A 23,922-nucleotide genomic window follows, 5' to 3' on the forward strand; every position below is an offset into this window, starting at 1 on the left:
CGGCACGCCGTCATACATCGCGTCGTTGACGATTATTGGGTGACAACAAACATGTTATTACACACCTTCTAAAAATTTACGAGAATTATCGTTCGTCCCACGTCGGCGCACGCGAGGTGCACATATATATATTTCGAGACTGGGTGTTGTCGTGACGCAGGTCATTTCGTACGGAAATAAAGCGACGTATCATAAAAAAAAGGAACGAAATAACTGAACGAAATAAATTATTGTACTCGAAATTTAATGCAAATTATTATAACACTTATTTGTTGCTTGAGTACTAATCTCCGCTGTGTATTGTTTCATTGACTTACCTTACGATTTTAATTCTGTCTCTTCTTCACTCCTCTTCTCTTTTTTTCTCAATAGAAGCGCAACTAATAAATAAAATAAATCTTTTTACCGCATCAATCAAGAGCTATTAAACTAATTAAAATATCATCTCAAAGAAACGAAAAGTATTCAAAAGTACACGATATTCGGGATACTTATCGTCACACAGCCGAGATCGATAGGCAGCGTTTGCGAAATCGATTACCGTGATTTTCCGCGATCTGCGTAAGGTTCGCACGCACGACGTTCGTCGCGAGGACGTTCAACCGGCACTCGATAACTCACGATTAGCGTAACACGCTCGAAACAAGATATCGTCGCCGCACACGGCAGCGCAAAGAAAAAAGTCCGGCTGTTTCGGATGCGTGGACGCGCTCTTAAATCCTCGCGCGAACGACGCGAAGCGGCAAAACGAGCAGAGAGCCGAGTGAGAGCTTGAAGAGAAAGAGAGGGACGGACGTGCACGCACGGTGCGCACGCACGGATCCGTGGTTTTTTCAATCGGGTTTCGGCGTGTCCTTTAATTCGTCGGGGATAACGCCTCATCCCTCCCGCACGCTCACGCACTCAAGCACACGCGGCGCGTTGCACACGTTGCCGCGTTTGCATTCTCGGCGTAAGAGGCGAATTCGCGCTCGCTCGCGCACGCACGACAAGTAGACAGCAGGCATCGAATGTTTAATTCAAGATACGCGGGAGAGGGCCCGTTGCGTGAGAATGAGAGAGGAAACCGTGCGTATGTGAGCGCGGGAGAGAAAGAGAGGGAAAGAGAGAGAGAGAGAGAGGAAGGGAGAGGGGAAAAGGGAGAGACGGGTCGAGCGAGCGTAGGGTAGCAATTGATGGGACAGGGTGGCGCGTTTGTTGAGCTAATTACTGTAAGGCGAGGCGCTTACTCGCGCCGCTACATACAAACGGCATTAAAGGTGGTGGTCATCAATCCTCGGTAGGGCCCCTTCGCCCGCCCTGGCGAGTCGGTCCCTCTCCCCCTTCCCTTCTTGTCGCTCTGCTGCGGAGAACCTCTCTCCTTGCGTCCCTCATCTCGCGTCCTCTTGAGCCGCGACATTAAGGATGCGGCCGAATCATCGCGAGTCTCGATGTGATCCAATCGCTAACGCTGGCAAATGACCACTTCGACCCATAACTGCCGGATTATTTAAAATGGTATATAGCATCGTACCCCAATTTTTATGGATATTATACGACCGTAGAGATAAGCGCAATGCTCAAGGAACGCTTCGTTCAACGACGCGTCGTCCATCCTACCTGAATCCGATCGGCATCGAAAAAGAATCTTTTTATAATTAATTTGGCCGCGCGCGATAGGAACGATACCGACAGTAATCATTACGTTTGCGCGGATCTGAATATCTCGCGTCATTTGATTCGATAAATGACTTTCACAGGACATGCATAGCGCGCGTTTAATTAACCGGATTCTACGATGCCTGGTGTAATGCCTTCTGAGGGGAGTAGGCATCGATATTTTTGACGCCGCGGTAATTAATATCGTCGCTTAATTGTATAAGCCGCAATAGGGAAGGATGCGCATTTATTTTACATTTGTTTAATGCCAAGATGGATTATTATTGGCGTTACAACCCGATGTGTACGTATAGCTGTACAGGATACAAATGACGCAATATTAATTGGCCGAGATCCGCATTGGTCGAGTCTGTCGATTTCTATCCAGCTACATGCGCTAGATTGAACAAATTAATATCCCTCCGTCTCTAATTAACCGGTTTTCCTCCTTTAGTCTAAGTTCGAAGTCGCATTTGATTATCGCCTTATATCTAAGTGTCCTAAAGTAAACGTTCAGATGTAAACAAATTAAAAATGTAACGTACATATGTTGCACGTCTCGTTGGGAAAAATCAATAACAGAATCATTGAACAATTATGATTCATCTACCTTCCTAAACCCAAAATGCAAAGATTATGTTCGATTGTTCTCTACGAACTTATCGAATGTCATGGAGACTGAGAAGAGACAATTCGGGAGCGCTCCTTGCGTGTCCCGCGTTTCGGACCAGCATATCATCAGTGGCGATTCATTGCGTGTCCGCCCCCCGATCTCCAAACGTCGGACGATAATTTCCGAAGTCCGTCTCGGAAGGACTTCATTAATCGCCGCGGAACGTCGGCGCTCCGGGGAGAACTCGAAAACTGGTGGCGTACATCATCAGCGGCCGGATACCTGGTGTGGGTGAGCCTGGTCCCGCACCGCGGGCGAGTGCGCCCGTGAGGGTGTCGCGCGTGTACCAGGTACCAGGTGCCCCCGGGACCGGCGCGTCATCGGCCGAACGTCACAATATAAATAACAGCCCGGCTGATAATTAAGACGGCGCGGCGTTTCGGCGCGAGCCGACACCCGCTGTCTCCGACGCGACATCGGACTCGCGCGCGTGTAGACACGCGAGGACGCGGGAGCGCAAGATATCGCCCTGGACCCGCGACCACGACGGAATTCCAGCGGAATTCCCGCGAGAGGGAGGAGGCGAGGGGGTCAACGAGTATCGGTAAGAGTCTTTCGCTTTGTGCGTCTGCCTTCCCGCGTCTCGCACGGAAACGAAGCGACCAGGAGGTGGGAGGATCGAAGAAAATAAGAAAGACGCGCGGAAGAATCGCGCCATGTGCGAGAGGGTCTCCGCCGCGGTGGAAGGTATTGCGTGGATTCATCTGGATAAAACCGCGGCGCGATCAATCACTCGGTGATTAACTGCGCTACCTACGGAATCGAACTCGCCCGTAATTTATGGCGGTTTTTCTAGATAAGATATAAGGAACGTGTCGAGGTGCGTGACACAGGTGTTCATGTAGGAAGCGAGCTCGTTATTGAAATAACGCGCTCGTTGTACCCGTCGTGATATAAGCGACTTCCACGCGCGTATGTATATCTCAAACGTTTGACGAGATCGTAATGGAAGCGAGTCATTTAATTTGTTCGTGCAGATAAACATCACATCGGATCCGTCACCGAACAAGTCTTTTCCTAATTAAAAGAAATATTTATTACCATCCTTTGACTCGAGAATATTAATGTTGATAATTTTCAAATTAAAATCTCATCTTGCATAATAATTACGCATAACACTGCTTTATTTTTAATTCCACGGCATAAAATCTTCGATTTCTTAATCGCACAACTTACTGCTTGGACTCTGTATTATTTAGTTCCTCTTTTTAGTTTTTAAGCCAAATATATTGTCAATATTAATGATCATGTTTCGAAGAAAACGTAATATCGTTTGACTTCATATGTCCTCCCGAAAAATTCAACGACGAAGGAGAAAAAAGAATTAATTTTTACGATCAGCTGGGACAAGGACGGAGTTAACTATCGCGCGCGCGCGCGCGAGTGCTCGAATGCTATTGTGAATACGCCGGCTCCTATGCCATCGATATAACTTTCCAAGTGTAATTGAGGGAATAAAGTCCGCGAAATTTCGCGAGCCACGACGCTGGCGTGGATCGTAAAGAGGATGAGCATGTCCCGGCGTAACCTGAGGCTGCGAAGGGGCTGCAGTAACGCGACGAGGACACGTCGGGAAATGAAAACGAGGGGCGTCCCGGTGCCGGCGACGTTCTACCAACCCCACGGGGAGCCGGCACGTTATATCTTCATTAAGCAGTATACCTAACCGTCCTGTCGCGCGACTTCTTAGCACTTCGCAGCCCGCGCTAATTTCACGTTAACTTCTTCTTTCTACATATCGGTTTCTCCGCTCCCCGTGACGTCGCGTAAAGACATTGGAAGAACGAGCAGGCCGCGAATTGTCCTCTTTCTTCACGTTAACCACGATAACACGATATCTTTGTAACATTTTTTTTATTATGTAATTTTGTATTTGATTTTGCCTTTTTCGATTATTACTTCTAAACAAGACAGTTTTTATTGAGATGTGTTTATACTTTTCGAGGAAATCTAGAATAGATTTAAGGGATTTTATAATATTAATGATTATTTAGTAATTTACTAAAAATTTACTAAGAATCTTTTTTTTTCAATCTTAAGATATAATTGTTATGTGTCTAACACATAGTCTTTTTTTTTAACAAAAATGTGCAATTTAATCGATAACTTGTGTTTATTAAGCGCATACCTGTTAAACTATTTTTCTCGATGTCCGCATTGACAGAAAATATTTATCAAAAAATGTCCTGTAAAAAAAGGCTAGATTCTTGTGTCCCTTCAATTTATAGGCTTAAATCTTTTCAGAGATAGGACCTCCTATGCAATCAAATGAAGTGTCACTCACTTCTGGTTTTCATTAAACCGGACAGCCTTAACAACCTCGATCCTTTCGGCAGTGGAGGAACCGCCAGCGCGAGAGCAGTCTCCTTAGAATTTAATCGCGACCCTTTGTCCGCCAAGTAACGCCCGCAAGTCTCAGGATCGTGTCGATATACCATTGGGTCCTCTCCGACGGGTGTTGCGGAGGAAATTCCAAGTCCTCGAATCGCCGTAAGATCGGGACGCATCGTTATGGGTCCGCGCGCTTCTGCGTGTCTCTCTCTCTCTCTCTCTTTCTCTCTCGTTCGCTCGCGGGCGGTATCAGGCCGGTCCAGAAGGAGGACGCGATCGTAAATATTCGGGCGCCAAATAATGCCGGTTCCGAGCGAGAGCAAGCGACCACGACTGCCGCTCGACCCGTAATGAAGGACATCCTCGTTAATTAGTCAATAAATTATCCTTCGCGCTCACGACGCCCGTGGTCGGTCCTCTCGCTCGCTCGCCGCCGCGCCACCCGTCTCCTCTCGTCTCGTCTCCGGGATTGCTCGAGAAGGTCGCATACTTTACGACACCTATCTCGCGCGACAGCGCGATGCATTTCTCACAATCAGCGGCACCCGAAAGACGGAAAATGCACATCTCGTAGGACGATCTACGAGGTGGTCCATCGCGTTGCTCGGATCGAGAGGCTTGCCGTCGTTTCTCGAGAGGCTTGTCGACGTTCGCGCGGGAATGCATCCTCTCTGATAGCGAGATGATGGTCGATCACGACGAAAATAGAGCCTCGAAACGACCTCGCGCGAACCTGTTTCGACACAAGTGTCGAGATAGTCAGTTTGATGTTATAAAAAACACCTGATGTGGCAAGAATTAAATACAGAATGCAAGAACTGACATATTTACGCTTATATTGTTAGAGCTCCGCACGAAAGCCGACAATCGAGCTGACCATGTCGTTTCTTTAGAATCACACGCAACTTAGATCGTGCAATTATTTTCGAATTCTTGTGCTGACCGCTGTAAATACATGTTCGCACCCTGGTAGAAGCACGTGCGTGCTGCGCCACGCAGGTGGACGACAGCGGGATCCTCCCGTAGTGTCCCGCACGGTATAATGTCGTGCACCTAGCATAAAGATCCGATCCTATACGTGTTCGAGTTACATACCGTGCCACGTGACCGTACATCACTTTAACTTCCTGGCTCGGTACGATTCTGCCGGCTCACGCGGCCGCGAAGGACGGTGCTCATCCTTTCCGAGAAATCCCGGCGTGAAGAACCGAGCTGCAGGATGTGCCGATGAGAAGGTTCAGAAAAAAAAACTCGGATATATTAACGTACCTCGAGTTACGATAATCATCAATGTTGAAATCACAGATTATTATTTGTGTGGTATGACGAGAGGAGATTAAGGTATTTTTACGTATCGCGATTACGGAGTATCGATATCTTTTTCTTTTATTATAAACAATAAAAAAATGGGATTTTTTTTTAAATAAGGAACGTATATGCAATCCTAAGGGAAGTTAAAAGATCGTTTAGATATATACGATTAATATACTTCATCGATTCAGTACATGGTTATATATATATAAATCACTAATTTAATAAAATGATAAAAATTAAGTGAACATTTAGTTCTCTCACTTTTTTGACTAATTTGGTCTGAAAATGTTATTCGTATAATTGTTCGCATCATTTGGCGTGGGGAAGTCTTCAGCGTGAGCTTCCAGCAGGTGAGCGCGAAGTTCCTTGGCAAAATTCGTGCAGAACGGATCCGTTTCTTTTCCTTTCTTCTTCTTGCAAAAGTCACACTCGTAGATCGTCTTACCCGGATGCAGATTCGTCGATAGTATGTGCTTCCGGAGATTTTCCTGCGAACACAAGAATTATCCTGACTTAAACAAAACGATTAATTAGACTAGTATTTCGTAACGGAGGCTGCTGACAATCGATAAAAGTCCGGATGTTTTAACGGCAATGTAATCAATAGTCAATCAATAATCAATATCCCTGTATTCTAACAGCTTTTATTAAACTAATCGAGCACGTTTTACGAGCAAGTTGCTTAATCGTTTTACGCAACTCTTTGATTTCTATCGAATGAGTCTACCTGCCGTTCGGGCGTCGATATTAAAATTTCATTCGAGCTCGAAAATGACCTACGCGCGCGCACACACAAAGGGATCTTTTACCGCGATCGAGCGGCAATTGATCAGGTCTCACGTCGAGTCGAGTCTCGAATCGAGCACGCATTTTTGTGATACGTCTGGATACACCGTGAATATACTTCTCCGGTGGTGTGCAACCGGAGAAATCGGTTCGCCGCAAAACCGGACGCACACTATCATCGGCTACGCCGTTGGCGCGTTTAAAGGCGCTTTACCCTCTTCGGGCTAAGTAGCCGGCCGTAATCGTAAACATCTTCCTACCAGGCGTTTATACGAACCGCTGATGGCAATGCGCGGCAACATCAAATTTAATTTCCCATAAGTAAATCTTTCCGCGGGCACTGCTCCGTGACGGGCGCGCAGATTAAGCCTCGTTCACACCGTGGTGGGCGGTCGCGCGGATCGGAGAAGCGGACATGCGCTGTCACGCAAATTCGGCGTGAAGCCGATTTCGTTAGGCCAATCGATTCCGATTGCCCGGAATTTAATTTTTCCGTAGGTATCGAGGAACCGCGCGCTACCGTAGGCCGCCCGAGACGGAAGGACGTACGGTGCGCATTTACGACCGTCGGGAGAGTGGATGGTGACTTTACGAGCCTAATAATTTTCGGGTATACTCGCAGAAGCAGTAAGAAGATGTTAGAGAAAGATGTTAGAAGCAAGAGGTTATTAGAAGAAATGTATTCTGTTCTTTAATATAATACCTGGCAGAAAGCCCGATAGTTAAGTATCTGACGTTCTAACATTTCTACACTACCATTAAAGCTAGAATTTATCGAGTGACAAACAATAAATAATTCTCTATTTTTATTCAAAAATAAATATTGCGTAACGAAAGGTAATTCTACTGAAACTTTTTGCAGTGTCTGATAACATCTGCACCTGCAAGCTATATTTCGCGGATATTTCAACCTTTTCGCATCATTTAAGTTGTCCGGATGTTAGTTCTTTTTTGCAAAAGAAACGCGGCCAATTATGATGTAAATAATTATTCGATTGATATGCAAAAATCGCCGAGAACAGTGAAAACCGACTTCAATCTTGGCTACGCGAATAGAATCGTAAAATTATAGGGAAAGAGAAAGAAGTAAGGTGAGGAGACCTTAACCAAATCAACGCTTCATTGAAGGCTCGCTCGATTTGTTCATCTTTTTCTTCCCTCTCTCGGTATTTTATGAATAAATAAAATGTAACTACGTATAGTATTACGTTAATAATAAAACGGTAATATCCTATTAACTATTAGTCCGAGTCGCAAGATTGCGGAATGTTACATGGGCGCAAAAATATATGTTTTACAAAGGCAAAAAGAAAATGTGTGAATGACGCAAAAATTATAAAAACTAATCATTATCATCATACTCATATGTGGCAAATTGTAATTAAACCGGTTCAAAGAAATTAAATTAATTAAACTGAAAAAACAGGAATAATAAGTATGGCCCAAAAGATTAAAACAGAAATAATGAGCTAATTAACGAAACGAAGATTAATATAAATATATCATGAATAAATGCAAATCATTCTTATCGCTTATAGCTTGGTCGAAACAAATTTCTTTACAATTCTTTACCATCAACTCTCACGAATAATAAAATTATTTTTTAATTTTTATCATCAGATGCGACGCGTTACTTCATCTCAATATTCACGTACCGCGGCTCGAAGTCTATCGTGATGAAGTAGGAAGCGACTTTTCGACAACTCTCGGCGACCGATGTGGGAAACAGGACGCAAGTTCCGGATTCGGTGTTAACTCGTGTCGGCTTGAGGAGAGTTACCACCCTCGACAAAAGTTTTCCAAGTACCGGCGGTAGCGAGCCGATGGCTGGGGGGGGAGGGGCAGGGGGATGGTTTCGAGGCGAGGGCGGAAGCGTCGGTCGGCAAAAAGAGGCATCTAACCGTCTGAGGTAAATCATAGCGCGGAGGGAAGCGAGAAGGAAGAGAAAGGAAAACGGCGCGCGTAATCTCATCGACGCAGGGTGAGCCTTGCGCTCCTCTACGTGGAAGAGTTTCCTCGTTAAATCGTCCCGCACGCTTCTCGCACGTTCCTTCCTTATTAAAGTGCCGTGCAAACAGCTATCGCTCGGATACTACTTGCAGTCAGGATTTCCCGATCATCCCTTTCGACGGATTATTTTTTTCCGTCGTTGGTCGCGCGAATTATCGCTGCTTTGAAGTGGGTAGTCGGACGACGTCTATATATATATGTACCATTATATTATATATAATGATACTTTCAAAATGATATTATAATTACATAATTTATTCTATTCTCAATGAATCGAGGACAGAATAAATCTTAAACATTTTGCGCCCATTATACTTTGGCTTATATTTAATTAAAACAATAATCGGTTTTCTTATAGACCGAATCGATATCTACATCTTTTTCTTTATGTAAGAAGATTAAATTTAATAATTAAAACTATAGAATATAATATTGCACGTGCTAGTAAAAGATACAATTAGCACAACAGAAAAAAGCAACAATTGAATTGACTTAATAACTTTATCATAAAAGGACTATTGTTTAACACCCAAGCAAGAGTTATTTTTTATTCTTCAGTTTCTACTTCAAGGTACATCGTGTCCTCCGTCATTTTAGATTAAGGATGAAGAACAGCCGATCGACGCGTTGCGCGAATGCGAATGAGAATCACTGAAATGAGTTTATGTCGCTATATCAAAGAGACACGGAGACCTCGTATGCGAGTCGCATCCCGACTCAAGCATCAAAGGGCATTAGCATACCGGCCGCGCGGTATGACTGGGCCGTGCGTGCGTGTGGGCATCCAGTGGGCACAATTAACTCGTTATCTTATCGCGCCTCGGCGGCGGCAGAGACGGCGGCGCGGTCCAAACGTTAAGGTTGTACTCTGCTTAATTTACGCCACGGAGTCCGGCACCGCCGGGATAAAAATTGGATCCCGCGTCGGGATTGCGGGGTGCGAGTCAACCGCTGCGCCGAGAGAGCCGCCACCGCCCGACGTGAAGGCGAGCCTGAAGACTTTGAACCCCGATGTGACGACCGTGTCGCGAGGACGCGTGTGCGTGTGCGTGCGGTAGGTCTCACGAATACAAACGCGCGCGCACGTAACGTACGAGCAAACGCACGGCGCTACTGGTTTTAGCCAGTACAGAGTATCGCGAATGTTTTGTGGCCTTCATCTCTAGAATAACGCTCTGCTAAAAGATCCGATCTCGAATTAGGGTACAGAATCTAAGATAAAGCTCGCATCTCTCTGTTTGCGCAACGATTCAAAATTGTCTAACCTTGACTTACATCAATAATATGAAAAAGTAATTATAAAAATAGTTAATAACTTACCAGAGTGTTACTGGCATAGGGACAATGTCGACACTTGTACGGTTTGGCGCCTGTATGCAGTCTCACGTGTCTCCGCAAATTCGAGCCGAGTTTCGTTTTAAAATTGCAGCCCTTGTAAGTGCACGAATGAATCTGAACCTTCTCAGTGCTCGCGGAATCCTCGTGCCGTATCCTATGCCTATGGAAAATTAATACAATCGTTTTAAAACGGGAGCAATGTCAGCGGTAATCGGCGATCGTAAAGTCCGCTAGTGAACACGGGCGATTTTCATGGAAGCGATCGTTGCGCATTCTTTCCCGTTAATTAGATCCTCTCGATGTTGAACCACTGACGCACGCAATTAAAGCATAATGATACTGATTTACGTATCCGATATGCACGATTATTGCCATTTAAATGAAAATTCTTATTGGAATCGGGCGGACGCGAAATTTATTGGGGCCAATCGAAGCGTTTTATGAAAGTCTGATTAACGCCCGAGCGCTAATACCGGTCAACGCGGCTATTAACGCCAGATAAACTTTCTACGCCGAGGTGAGGTCGATACCGAGTATATCTAATCTCAGAAATATATATCTGCCGGGGCATCATACCGGTGTCGCGCATAAAGTAGCCGTTACCGCGATAGCCGCGGAGAGGAGTAGGTACGAGTTTGTCATTGAGAGGAAAGCCAGCCGAGCAACAAGGAGGCAGAAGCGATACGTTCTGGAATGTCTTCGGTAGTAGAAATATTATCAACATCACACACGGTCAGCCGATTTATAACAGTAAATCTGCCAGCCATACCTTAAAATCAACGATTGTAACTAACGACTAATTGAACTCATAACAGTGACAAATGGTCTATACGTATATCCTGTAGAGCGCGACATCGATTCCTTCAAGCATGTAGCGGATCTTTTTTTCGCGGTACGATAAAAGAAAGTAACGGAATGCCAGAAATGAAATTTGTGCATGAATACATTTGGGTTCGATTCTAGCACCAGAGGGTCACAAAAAACAAAGGTGAAATTATTTATTTAAACGTATTGAAAATAACAGAATCGTCGTTAAATTTATTTATTAAGACTGACAACGCTTCGCAAATCTCGTGCGTCCTAGTATCTGAACCGAAAATATCTTTATATAACCGGGGCACGACAACGTGCTGAAGTGTATATTTTTTCCATTGTGAAAGAGGGGCACGAGATCATATCAAAAGTGGATCCTCCACACCGTTGCCTCTCCTTCTCCTCCTCCGTGCAAAGTTCATCGTCGTAGTCGCGGCCCGGTGATTAAGAACGATGCGATATGCGTGCGCGATATTACGAGGGAGCCGTTGGCCGCGGGTACGTGTATATCAGGTTCGAGATGCGTGACACGTTTAATTAAAATCCCGCGTGATTTACTCCGCCGAGCTCACGCGGCAGGGAGGAACGGGGCGGGAAAGGGAGAAAAGAGAAACAGAGGGAGAGGAGAATGAACGAAGGGGGCGCAGGAAAGAGGAGGGGGCGATGCGAGTGGACGTACGCGGAAGAAGAGCGCGTCGGTGGAGGTGAGTCCGCGCGACACACTCTGCGGCTGCGTTGAGTTCGACTCACGTAGTAAGTACTCAATTCGCGATGAAATATCGCGGCGACCATCGGCCATGCGCGGACGATCATAACGGGTTGCCCGCACTTAACCGGCTGCCGCACGCAACTTCCGCTTTCGCGGTCCTCCACCTCGATCTTTCTCTCGCCGCCGCGCCATTCCTCCTCTTCGTTCGTCCTCTCGACCTCCTCTCTCCCCCCCCCTACCCGCGACATTCGTATTTCTTCGAGAGCCGTCTAGTGGAGCGGGGAAAAAAGCGCGGTGTCAAATAAGGAGAAATTTATTAGGGGCGCTTCTCGCGCCACAATAGCCTTAATAAGGCTTAATTTAAATACGATCTCTTCCCCCCCCTCTCTCTCTCTCTCTCTCTCGATTTTACGCGAATTCATTACCAGGGAGGCACGATTGGTTTTACATGAACGTTGTATGATCGAATATCGATGGAGAGAAAAAGAGATTCCCGATTGATTAGAGGAGAACTTCTCCATTCTGATGAAAGCGATAAGTCTATTATGCTATCTTCAATTTTCAATTGGCAGATCGATTTATAAGACTCTCTTTTTGTATTGGATGAATCACGATGGTCATGATATTGATATTTTGTATTTTCAATAAAAGGACAACGCAATAATAAAAGAATAGATCCACGCATATTTTTTTGTACTAACGATCGATTTGCTGTTGTCTGCATCGGTTTTATTTAATGAGATTAAAGCGACGAAAAATACATATAAAAACCTATTATAAAATATTCATATCCATTCCAGTTTTATTCTGCATTTTACTTTTTTAAAAATATCTCCCCGTGTACGCGGCACGTATGACATAGTAAAGCTGAAGGATGATGGAAATACTTGGTGTCTGAATGAATCATTGAGCCGCGAATTAATTCAGATATAGATTCCGTCGTCCCGGGCCTTAAAATAACCGGCGAATAAATAGAAGGTAGAGATAAAAGGCGGTACGAAAATTGCCGGCCGTATCGAGGCCATGCGCCGCGCGCATGGAGATGTAATCGGATTTTCGATAAATTACTCTTCAAATTATATCCTCCCCATTGTCTCTATCAATAATCCGCGAAGATTGATTCTTTCCACTATCCGCGTCCTCGCAATTACGTATGCGAGGCGGCGCGCGCGACGCGAGGTACTTGCGTCCTCGCAATTAATTCTCCGCTTCCTCGAAGGCATCGATCATACATACGCGAGCTGTGAGCCGCGCGATTAATGGCGCAAGGAATGCGTCGTTCTCGGCGGGGACCTCGATTAAAATTAATGTCAATAATATCGGCAGTCCGAGAAGTCGTGCCGCCAGCCCCCCGCGAGAGACGGGGGCCGGTGTGGATCGCACGCGAGCTGAATTGTTAAAAAGAACCCTGCCCCGCACATCCCGATGCCTCGCTTCACCTTCACTCCGTTTCAGTTGAGATCGCTAACGAGTTCAAGTATATATCGAGCGCCCGTAACATTTGGACGTAATAGTTGCACTGCTGACGTTGCGTTCGACACGTGGCGATGAGAATCCTACACGCGCGCGCATTCGACATTTCTGCCACGAAGTTAATAGCTCATGACTTATCCAGAACTTCGTAATTTCCTCATACTTGGCGATAATTTATATGAGATGCATTTTCCGGTTTTTTTACACTATCGAAACCTGTACCTTTCTGCGCGCATTTGAAATTTTTAATAACACGGTATAATCTGTCTGATACAATTTATTAAACTGCAGCGGATGCAATAAATTGTAACCCGTCTCGCTTACCTGCGCAACTGCGTCTTCGTTTTAGCAGCGTAGGAGCAATCAGAACAGGAATACTGTTTCTCAATGTTGTCATGGACCAACCTTCGATGCGTCTTCAGCTCGGTTGCGGTGCGAAGAATCGTCGGACAACCCGGAAGGCCGCATTTGTACTGCTTACCGGCGTGTCGCAGCATGTGTTGTCGAAGGGCATGCCTACAATAACATAACATGTATTAACTGCAGAAGATAATGTCTCATTTTCCAAATGTATTTAATTTTTACACTACAGCTTCAAGTCGCACTCAGAACGTATTCCTCGAATACAGTTCTCACTGTTTACTAAGAATTCCTATGTCGTACACCGCAAATAAAATAACGTAAGCACACAGCGACCAAAATGCGGTCACCAAATATTCGCTCTGAAATTAAACGACGATAGTTAAGGAATCTTGTGGGTATTTAAAAAAATCCTGAGAAACACGATTGGTACCCTGTTAAATATTAAAGAATAAAATTTAATCCAATATCTTGAGTTAAATAACATTTTATTTCTAACATGGGTGTCAAAATTAATTATTTTAACGCAAAACAGTATTATTATAACTGCATTTATTTAGTTAAATTAACGACATATTGAGTAAAACTAGTAAAAGCAGATGGCGACCTACAGAAATGGTTAAAAATGACTCAAATTGAGTATAATTTGACATTGCGAATTTAACAGTGTATTTTATCTCAGTCAACACATATATTTATACCCCTTACTATGCTTTAACGATAATTTTGCTAATGGGTCCACCAAGTGCGCACGACGCATCCTGAAAACATGTCGCCGGAGATCCGCACGATTTTTGGAATACCTAAATACGAGCTAGTGCGGCGTGTCGCGAATAATGATTTTGCGGTGGCGAGAGAGAACGCCCATTCTCGTGCTTTCGTTAGATCCAACCCGTAATAAGACAGCACAATGGTCACGCGTGTGCTCGGTACGGCGACCATCGGCCGGTTCGCACGCCGTACGATCCGATCGCAGCTGTTGCATCTTATATCAGCCCGTTGCCGCCGGCGGCAGAGCGGAGAGGAGCGGCGAGGAGCAAAGCTGAGCGGAGCGCACAGCGCGCATCGCACTTTAAATAGTTCCTGCCGAGAGGTGACGATCTATACGGTTAGTGAACTTGCCGTGCTGCGCTAAGTGAGTCAACAAGACGTATTGAGGCCGGATCTCTAGGTTCTGGTACACGTTTACCGCGTGCCTCGTCCGCCGCGCGCGCGGAATTCCCCATCCTTTAACCGCAAGTGAGATACGAGTGCAATACGGCTGCTTTATAATTAGATAGAAACGAACATTCCGCTCCCCGCGTCGTTCGAGGGCAACTTGAATTAGCGGAAGCCGAGCCGGGCGCGCTCGTAAATGCGATAAACACGTGGCGGTACTTTTAATTAACGGCCGACTGGCCGATCGCGACGATACATGTGCGTCAATCTGCTCGACCGCTCGACACACTTTAACTCTAACGCGTGTTATTAATGCAAATTATCGCCGTGTACCATTTCGTGCAAATAAACTCAGAGAAAATTAACTTGTCGTTTTTTTGCAGAAAAAGATCTCGCGTATACATTCCGACAAGGCCAGCAGCGAAGTGATTTTCTTCAATATATGGAAGTATTTAGAATTTGCTATTAATATAGCGTGATTTATAGTGATTTAGAAAATATCTTGAGGGAACTGCACCGTGACATTACGTGCATTCCGCGAAGGGTCGAGCAAGAGAAAACACCGGACGAGGACCGACATGTCCTGTTGCGGAAACCTAATCCGTTCGTTATCGAAATCGGCAGCAAGTTTCCGAACGTAGAATACATAGCGATCTTTCCGTACGTAACCGATCTTCGGTAACCCTTCGTCGTACAGTACACCTGTTGGCGGATCTCAGAGCTGGACGCGACCAGAAGGTTCTCGCGGTAGCAAAACGGAGGACATGAATTTTTTCGGGATGGCAGCTCGACGATATCGAAGAGAGCCCGAAGCTGCTCGAAGACCGAGAAATGAGAAGGGCTAAGAGAAAGAGGAGAAGAGCGAGAGAGATAGAGAAGAAGGTAAAAGGACCAAGGCGACCGGGGAGGAGAGAGGAAGACGAAGTCGTCGAAGGATCTGGGCCGTCCTAGGGGGATCCGGCCTATCCAATCGGCTACGCAAGTGTAACGCCGAGCTTTACAATGTCAGGGATATACACGCCCTCGCACGAGCCCGCGGACGCGTCCGCAGGCTCGCACCTGCGAGCCAGGTAGTCGCGCGAGCCGCGCCTGTCCTGGATTCGGGATTGCCCATGGTGCCACTGCGCGGGAAATGGGTTACCCGCTACCGCGTTCTCGCGTGTACTTATGCGTTTCACTTGCGTGCGGACCAGAGGCAACAGGATAAAGATAAGGATCACGGAGGTGTGTGATCTTACTTTGTCATATCGGATTTCGGGTTTCTTCGGAAGATATCGCGCGCACGATCCAAGAATGCGCCTTGCAGCTTCCGTTTGCCGTGAATGACGTATCGCTGCGTTTCTCGACGGTTTCTCCTCGTCGCGTTGAGTAATGGCCGAATCGAGCCGGATGTTTGATCGCGTCGTGCGTCGTTATAGCGGGATTTTGACACGAAAATGGCGAGGACGCGGAACACATGGTCATAATGTATGTACGAGCAAGGAGATTTACAATTTGTTTCTTTCGTTTTGTCGAATCCATTTCGCAGCGCGGAGATAAACCAAGCCGCAGACGTAAGGACGGGAATTGTTTATGGAGTCACCGGTGACTCTCCAATGGTATTCAGCAGCGCGATAAAAATCAAGTAATAGAAGGATTAACGATTGACCGTGTATATATAATGTAGATACAGGTAAACAAATTTACGGCAAAGATGGGTGGACAAAATCTCACGTTGCCCGTGTGAAGATTCCTTAAAATATACTCTGCGGAAATATTAAATCCTTTCCAACGCTAAGCTGTTTGGCACCATAATGTTTGGGAGTTTATGTCCGATGGATTAAGCGTTTTCGGCTTCTTTGACTATAAGGATATATTTTGATTCTCCATTGCATCTCTTATCACGTACGAGCCCAGTCTCTCTTTTATTCTTCGCGTTTTATCCGGTGACTGTGTTTATTATAACGATATTTCAATTGGCGATATAAAATAAAATGTAAAAAAGTCGGAATCTCCAGCGTTAACAATTTATTAAGCGCATAAGAGATACCAAACGTAAGATATTGCACAAAGATAATTTCTGAGTAAAAGTTCTGATTAAAAACCGTAAGGCAATGTAAAGTAGCGGATGGGAAATCAACGATTTCTCTTATACATATCAGATACATGTCTAATTAAATGCAAGTTTAAAATTGAATTTAATTGCGAATTCAAAAACCGCCAATTAGTATTTGTAGCACCCGGACTATCAAGCGAGAATGTTGATGTACGGCGCTCGTTTCGTACGGTTTCATTTCGTGCGGCGCTCGTAAGGAAGATACATAATTTAGTTAGCCATGGAAGCGGTCGCTCCTTGTTCACAGCGCATCATGTGCACCACGGAAATAATAAAATCCTCGTTACAATAAAATCAAAGAGATTACTCGGTACTCGCGGGCCGTTTCCTTGATAGAAATTAATGACAGGCGTGACTGCATCGGAGTTACCTACGCGGTGAATCGGTTCAAGGCCCGCTTCATGAACGTCGTAATTGCGGTGAATTATGACAGCCGTGCATATCCGAAGACAAGACTTTTCCGCCGGATTGAAGTCGGCGATAAAAGTGACAGCGACGCGTAAAGTCGTATTTTCTCACGTCGCGCCGTGGCGCCTTGAGAATTATTCTTCTCGCAGTAACGTAAAGAAAAACGCGGAATTCTACTTGGTATATGAACGAAGTACGAGAAATTCATTTCTTGCTTAATCGATGCCTTGTAGCCCTGTAAGAAAGATGCTTTATTCTCGGTACTTAATGTTAGATAGGTATCCTTTTTAACAAAAAAACGTACTTAGGATTTACTATCATTTGCATTCTTAATACAAGACGTAGCGTTAAAAATTTATGCAGCAATGAAATTGTTCAGTGATATTAACGTTTATGCAAAAGCTTCGCAAGCGCGATAATTGACCTTCATCGGTTGCGGTCAGTCCTATGCGAAAATCCAGATCTATCAAAAAACCCACGACCGCCATTCGTAAGGACCGATCTCGCTCGGTACCATCCAGCCTGTGAATTATGAGAAATCGTTGAGAAATCCTATGCGCGCGAAGCCTGGCGGGAGTGCGACTCCGCTGGAATTCTGATAGAACAATATTAATATCGGCGTCGGACGAGAGAGTGAAGAGGAGGAAAGGTATAGGAGAAGTGAGAGGAGAAAGAGGAGATGGATGCCACAGGTCTAACTCCGCGTTTTTCGGCCGGGAATGTCGCAGGCGTGACAAGAGGTCGTTAAGGGGAGCTTCTCAGTCGCTCGATTGGGCAAGCGGATGCGGTCACCGGGCGGATGATTTAGCGCGACGTCCGCCGTCATCTCGTGAAATACGTATACCGAACCGTCGCCGGCGGCGGTCTAGGGCCGACCGCCATCTGAAAGTCTAATTCGTGTCGCCGTGTGATCGCCGCGTTATATCCACGTCGGCGTAAACGGCCGCGCGCCGATGACGAGCGGGATCCCCGCTCGGGGAACCCGGGAGAAACTCGTCTTGCGGTAGGCGGCCGCGATTTCCGGACGGCCTCGCGAATCGCCCGCCTCCTCCTTCAGGGTCACGCGATCCCTTCGGAGGATCGAGCGCTGCGGCCGTTAACGGCCTGACGACTTTATAGCGCTCCGCGCGAGTTTTTAACGCTTTTTATTCCGCCCAGGTCCCGCGGCAGTAAAAGTGACGACGGGCGAAGCTAAGGTTTCACTTTACCTCGCGCGCCCGTTGATCGGCATTTGTAGCGAGCCAACACAACGTGTACAAGATCGTCCTCGTTGTCGTTCCCTGAAGTACGGGCTAATAGCTTTGACTGATTTATGGGGTAGGTATAGACGTCGAACAGCCGGATAAACAATACCTTGTGGGGCGACTTAATTTCCTTGTCAAATAAAAATATTACTTTCATCGCATATACTTTCATCGATACCTTCAGTATCGAATAAAGCTTAGATTTTCATACACAAGCAGAACGTTAAAATTGCATAGTTGCCAACTGACTTCATTTAAATTCCATCGTTCATTAAATGTATTGCGTTACGGAATTAGTATTAGTTAGGCTAACGTTAATTAACAATATACCTACTTAAATTCCTCGATCAGGTCGGTATATTCATCTTATTTGTCAAAATCCGATTTTTCGCAACATCGAAACATCGCGCGTCATTCGCGAGGAATCCAACGAGCCGACGAGCTTCCTTTCCTAATTACACGAGTCGTGTAACCGGTTTATCATCTCATATCAGAAATTAGCTCGAGCAAATCTAATATATATACGTTCGTTGCAACCACTCGTCGAGGGCACGTAAGTAACTATGATGCCCAGTGCAAAAAACCGAGTAACATTTACGGTTTCGAATAAACGGCAATAATTTTACAATCTTCGTTCCGTCTACGTCGGTAATTCAGCTTTATGATCGCGGAACCTCATAAGGCGATTAAGATCTTCGCTCGACGGCATCCGCACGGTACCCTACACAAGGTCTACGCAGGGACGAACGATAACTTTTCAGAGCCTAAAGACAACTATTTTTTTGAGAATATTATTTTATGTTACTGCTAAGAGAGAGAGAGAGAGAGAGAGAGAGAGAGAAGTAAACGCTCTTAGAAATTTTTGATAAGATTGTTAATAAGAAGAAAGATAACATTATTATCTTTTATTCTACGCAACGTATTAAAGTAGAAAATCGTAAGTACTTTAACATCTTCATTGAGAAAAAATCAATTTCAAATAGACATAATTGACAGAATAAAGAATATTTGGGATATTATATGGTTTATAATGTTTTATGCTTTAATTTTATAATAACGTATATTTTGAAGCGTCTAATAAACAAATCCTTCTTTCTCCCAATAGCATCACGTTTTTTTGTTAAGTTTTGAAAGTTTTCAGCTTAATACTTCAGCTTAATACTCCAGTTTAATACAGATCCGCTCCCGTCTACGCGGCCCACGGCGATTTCCTCTTTAATTTCCAAAGCTAGACGTGACCGCGTTGTGCAACTAAACTTCATCTTCTTGCTTCAAAATACACGATATTAGCATCATTGGATTCCTTCGGAAAATTATGAGCAACACATAAAATCGCGCCGCACCGATCAACGAGTCGCCGATCTGGAAATGTGCAATTAAAAACGTTGATCACCGTGCGAGAGCATTTAACGGTTCCATCAGGTTGAGTCAACGGGTCGGAGAGCATAAAAATCGCGACGTTCCTTTATCCAGCGGAGCTGCATGTTGTTGCTTCCGTCTTTAGTACGCGGTCAATAAATATAAATCTCATCGATAGTGGGTCTGATCAGTGCGGGGCGAAAAGAAGTACGAAAATTGAGGCAAAAGAGAGAAAAAGAGAGAGATAAAAGTGCAGAGCATAACCAGAGGGGAAAAAAACGCCGCGCGGCTCGTAATGCCAAAGCGAAAATTCGTGTAATTAAAATCAAGTAGCTAAGTATAGCAGAGGAGAGAGAGAGCCTTGCTAGATTGGCTCGCCTTCGGTCGGGACTGCCTCGACCGGGGCTGTATAGTAAACGCGGGCATATACTGCGCGAGGAAAGATACAGTCAGGCGGGATATAGTGACGTATAAGTTAATATAGCTCTCCCCGATCGCTCTGGGATGGGAATGGCAGAGAGCCGTGGCTCCGAAGCGATCGTGTACTACGCGCGCGGAGGAGGGAAGCGGATGGGAGCGAGCGAGCACGGGCATTAATTAAAAAGGTTGCGCATTAAAATGATTTGTTTTAATTGGCTGAACGCGCTGAGGTATTTATGGCCTCGCGGTCCTTCGCTCGGTCTGTCGGTCTGCGGCCTCTACACAACGACCGAGTCGACTTCTTCTTCTTCTCCTCTTCCTCCCTCAGTCCCCCCTTTTTCCTCACCCGTACCCTGTCGGCCCTTCCCCCCTTTCCACCCCCCCGTCCTTCTTTCCTTTCTGCCTCTCTTCTGCGTCTTCCCGGCCGCTAAGTCCGCGCCCTAGTCCCCTCCGCCCCTGACCTCTTCGATTATCTCGAAATCGGACGATCGTTCATCCGGACCGACGCGAGAGCTAAAAGGTGATTCTCTTCTTGGCGCGCGGAGAACCGAGGGCGATTCATAAATATCCGGCCACGACAAGTGGATCTTTATTACCGCGGATGATTTATGCATGACTTCGCCGTATTGTTCGACTTCGATTCGTGTGTCACTGACGTATCTTCGCGCTTAGACCGGGCCCCGCGCGCCGTCGCGCGTTTTTTTCCCCCCATGCTTCGCCTTCGGCCTCGTCCGTAATTCCGCCGGGTCGAGGTTTGCCCGAACGAAACTCGACTGACGAGGTATAAATCGAGAATCTTGCGAACGGACGAGGCTGATTAGTCTCCTCGAGAGGACACTTTTGTGATATATGTATGTCTCGGGCTATTATATTTTTGATCCCTCGACTTTCCATGAATGTCGGCTGATTGTAGTTCAGAGGGTAGATGACGTAATTGCAAGTCAGCTCTATCATCGTTGTTCTTTACCTTCATTTTTAGAATTTTAACTTTTATAGCGAATCTTATTTAATCAAATTCCATTGCTCTTCCGGTGACAAGATTAAATCGTTAAAAAACGAAATAAAAAGCTTATTTACTCGTTACTGTAAGCAAAAGAACAAAAATTATATGATTGATTCTCGTATGTAGGTATATATTCTATAAATAAGATAAATCAAAATATTCTGAAATGTTATTTAGGTTCTGGAATAAGTGTAAAAATGTAGGTAGATAAAATAGTATGCATAAATGTGGGTTATCATCCAAAATTTAAAAAATATGATAATAAAAATTACAGAAAATAATATAAAAAAATAGCAAGAAAGAGAAAGAGAGAGTCACGTGTACGCTCGCGGTCGTAATTCGCGCGCAACGTATTATAATCCCCCTCCGTGCACCCTCCGTAACGAGAAAGCCGAGGGAAAAAAAAGGAACATCGATGGAATCTAATGAGCAAGGAGGCAGGATCCCGATGGCTCCACGTCGAGCTCGTACTTCGCCATGATCAAGATCAGCCCTCGACGAGAAGGGAGATACGTGAGATACGACAGAAGGGAACGCGGAGACGGCGGGGGAAAAGGGGGGAGAGAGGGGGGAGGGGAAAGATGACGGCGGAGGAGAGAGACAAATGCAGGTGCAACCTGTACCGGTGCAGGACGGACGTATGGACGTACGAGCGGACGAAGGTGGGATTGAGTTATGACAGCGTTTGCTCCAGGGGGCCGGCTCTGGACCCGGCGAAGCGGATATTCTTCTTATTCTTTATTTCTTCGTCTGCGCGGCCCCGCCGTAGGAACCGTCGGCCATGCATCACCTTCGGTTCACTCCGGTCCGGCCTCCTCTTCGGCATCGTTGCACGACCACACCGCCATCACGGCCCATCACGATCCCACCTCAGCCATCGTCCTGGCTGGAATCGTCGATTCCACCCACCTTAGCAGGTCGAGAGTGCTTGGCCAGCTCCAAGTATTTACGTTTCGTGCATCGTCCGTCTCGCCTTCTCTTCCTCCTCCTTCTCCCGGCCACCGCCTCCTCTGCCGTATCTTTTTCTTCTTCTTCTTCTTGTTCCTCTTCTTCTCTTCGCCGTTGTCGTCCTTTATAGTCGAATCAAACGACCTGGACGACTCTCTTCGTTAATTGCATCTCAAGTGACGCTCCGAGAGGCCCTGAACTTTCGGCATCTCTTTCTTTCGAGACTCGGCGACAGCGCCGCGACAATGTTTCTTTTTGATGTCTCAAGACTTGAGAGATAAGGAAAAACTCTAAGTGTCAAATATAAAATTTCAAGAAAAGATTTCTTTCCTTCATAATATAAGCTTATTCGAACAAAGTGTAGAATATATATGCTATACGTTTCTTTTGTAGATCATAAATGTCAGCTATCGTATATATTACACGCAATAAATGATTTCAAAATATGGCACTCACAGCCTGTCTTTTATGTTAACTCTTTATTTACTTTTATTTATCTTTAATTATCTTTATTTCTTCTTTGCTTCAAGCTCTTTAAACTTGACCGTGAAATTTGAGATATATTTTTATAGTTTACATTGCCACGAGCTGGTTTGGCTTTTTAAAAAATCGCTGATATCGAAATCTTGACTTCAACTTATTTTCTACTGAGAGTTTATTCAGCGTGCTGATTTCGTCATCATCGCTGCCATCGCAAAACCGGTTTAATCAATGATTCACGAGTGTTACTGAAATTGTATTTATATATATGTTCGTTTCACACGGTAAAATAAAACTGGAAGTGGTTCAGTCCGCTGTATGGATCACGCGATCAATTATCGGCCTCTGGAATTTATATAAACAGACAGATAAAAATCAAAGATTACATCGTTAACCTGTCTTAAGAACCGATTCAAATTTATTATCACATTCGATACCTAACAAAATATTTTTAAAATCAACGGGCACGATTGGATTTAACTAAATCTTTGTCATCTCGCAAGAATACGCTAGCCGTGATCGCAACTATCTGTAAAAATGTCTCAGGAAACTCCCCACGTCGCGGAGAATTACGATAACGATCCTCTAATCGGGCGCAATCACAAATCACAATAAACTCGTGTCGTCCGTACCGCGCATGCTATTTCCCACGTGAAAGTAGGTTTCATTAGCGCACACGTGACCGCGCGTCGGAATAACTCGGAATTAACGCGGGTCTCCCAATCAAAGACGGCACCGGCCGGAAACAAACAAAACGGAACTTCGTTTCCCGGCGATACCCCGGGGGAGCGGTTGGTTAGCTGCCCAGGCATTGGCGCGCTGATGCTGAAAGTCGAGGCGAGAGAGTATCTTTCTCCCTTCCGCGCTTCCTTTCCCTCACCCCCTCTCCTTCTCTCTCCTCGGTCTCGCCGCGTCAGGAAGATTAGGGGGTTGCGCGGGTGGCCTAGCCAGTGTAGAAACGCAGGCGGGACGCGAAAGGGCGAAACGTAGGGGTGGTTAACGCTTCGCAGTCGGGGCTCAGAATAAACAACAATATTATAACGCGAGCTTAATTGCGCCAGAGGGCTCGGTAACGGGCGCATAAATCGGGCAGCAAGCGCGCGCTCGCGCGCGCAACCACCCTCCGAACTACCCTTATCCTGTCTTTCTCTCTCTCTCTCTCTCTCGTTGTCCGTTGACGACTCTCTCTCTCTCCCTCTCTCTCTTTCCCTCCTTGTCCGCCGCCGTGTCCCTGGGACACGTAGCAGTCCTCCACAAACCGCCTCAGCGAAGTAGAGGATTCATTTACAATAAACATGTCCCCCGCTAATTTCGTCGGCGGAAAAGGAGGAATCTCCGGAACACAGAGGAACACCTTAAGTA

General features: G+C 45.6%; 1 protein-coding gene across 7 annotated transcripts in view; it reads right to left on the reverse strand.

Annotated features, from left to right (window-relative positions):
* Positions 1-6,047: 6,047 nt before the first annotated feature.
* The window catches only part of LOC139812757 (uncharacterized), a 68,215-nt gene continuing 50,340 nt past the window's right edge, over positions 6,048-23,922 (reverse strand). For 6 of the 7 annotated variants that reach the window (XM_071777838.1, XM_071777840.1, XM_071777837.1 and 3 more), the window contains 3 exons: positions 13,410-13,601; positions 10,073-10,250; positions 6,086-6,444 (listed from right to left, as the gene is read on the reverse strand). In XM_071777838.1, the coding sequence (XP_071633939.1) occupies positions 6,226-6,444; positions 10,073-10,250; positions 13,410-13,601 (589 nt within the window). In that variant the 3' untranslated portion in view covers positions 6,086-6,225. Of the gene's footprint in view, positions 6,445-10,072; positions 10,251-13,409; positions 13,602-23,922 lie in introns of all 7 variants that reach the window. The other variant, XM_071777844.1, reaches the window with a different exon arrangement.

This window comes from Temnothorax longispinosus, chromosome 5, assembly GCF_030848805.1.
Source record: "Temnothorax longispinosus isolate EJ_2023e chromosome 5, Tlon_JGU_v1, whole genome shotgun sequence".
Classification (NCBI taxonomy): domain Eukaryota; kingdom Metazoa; phylum Arthropoda; class Insecta; order Hymenoptera; family Formicidae; genus Temnothorax; species Temnothorax longispinosus.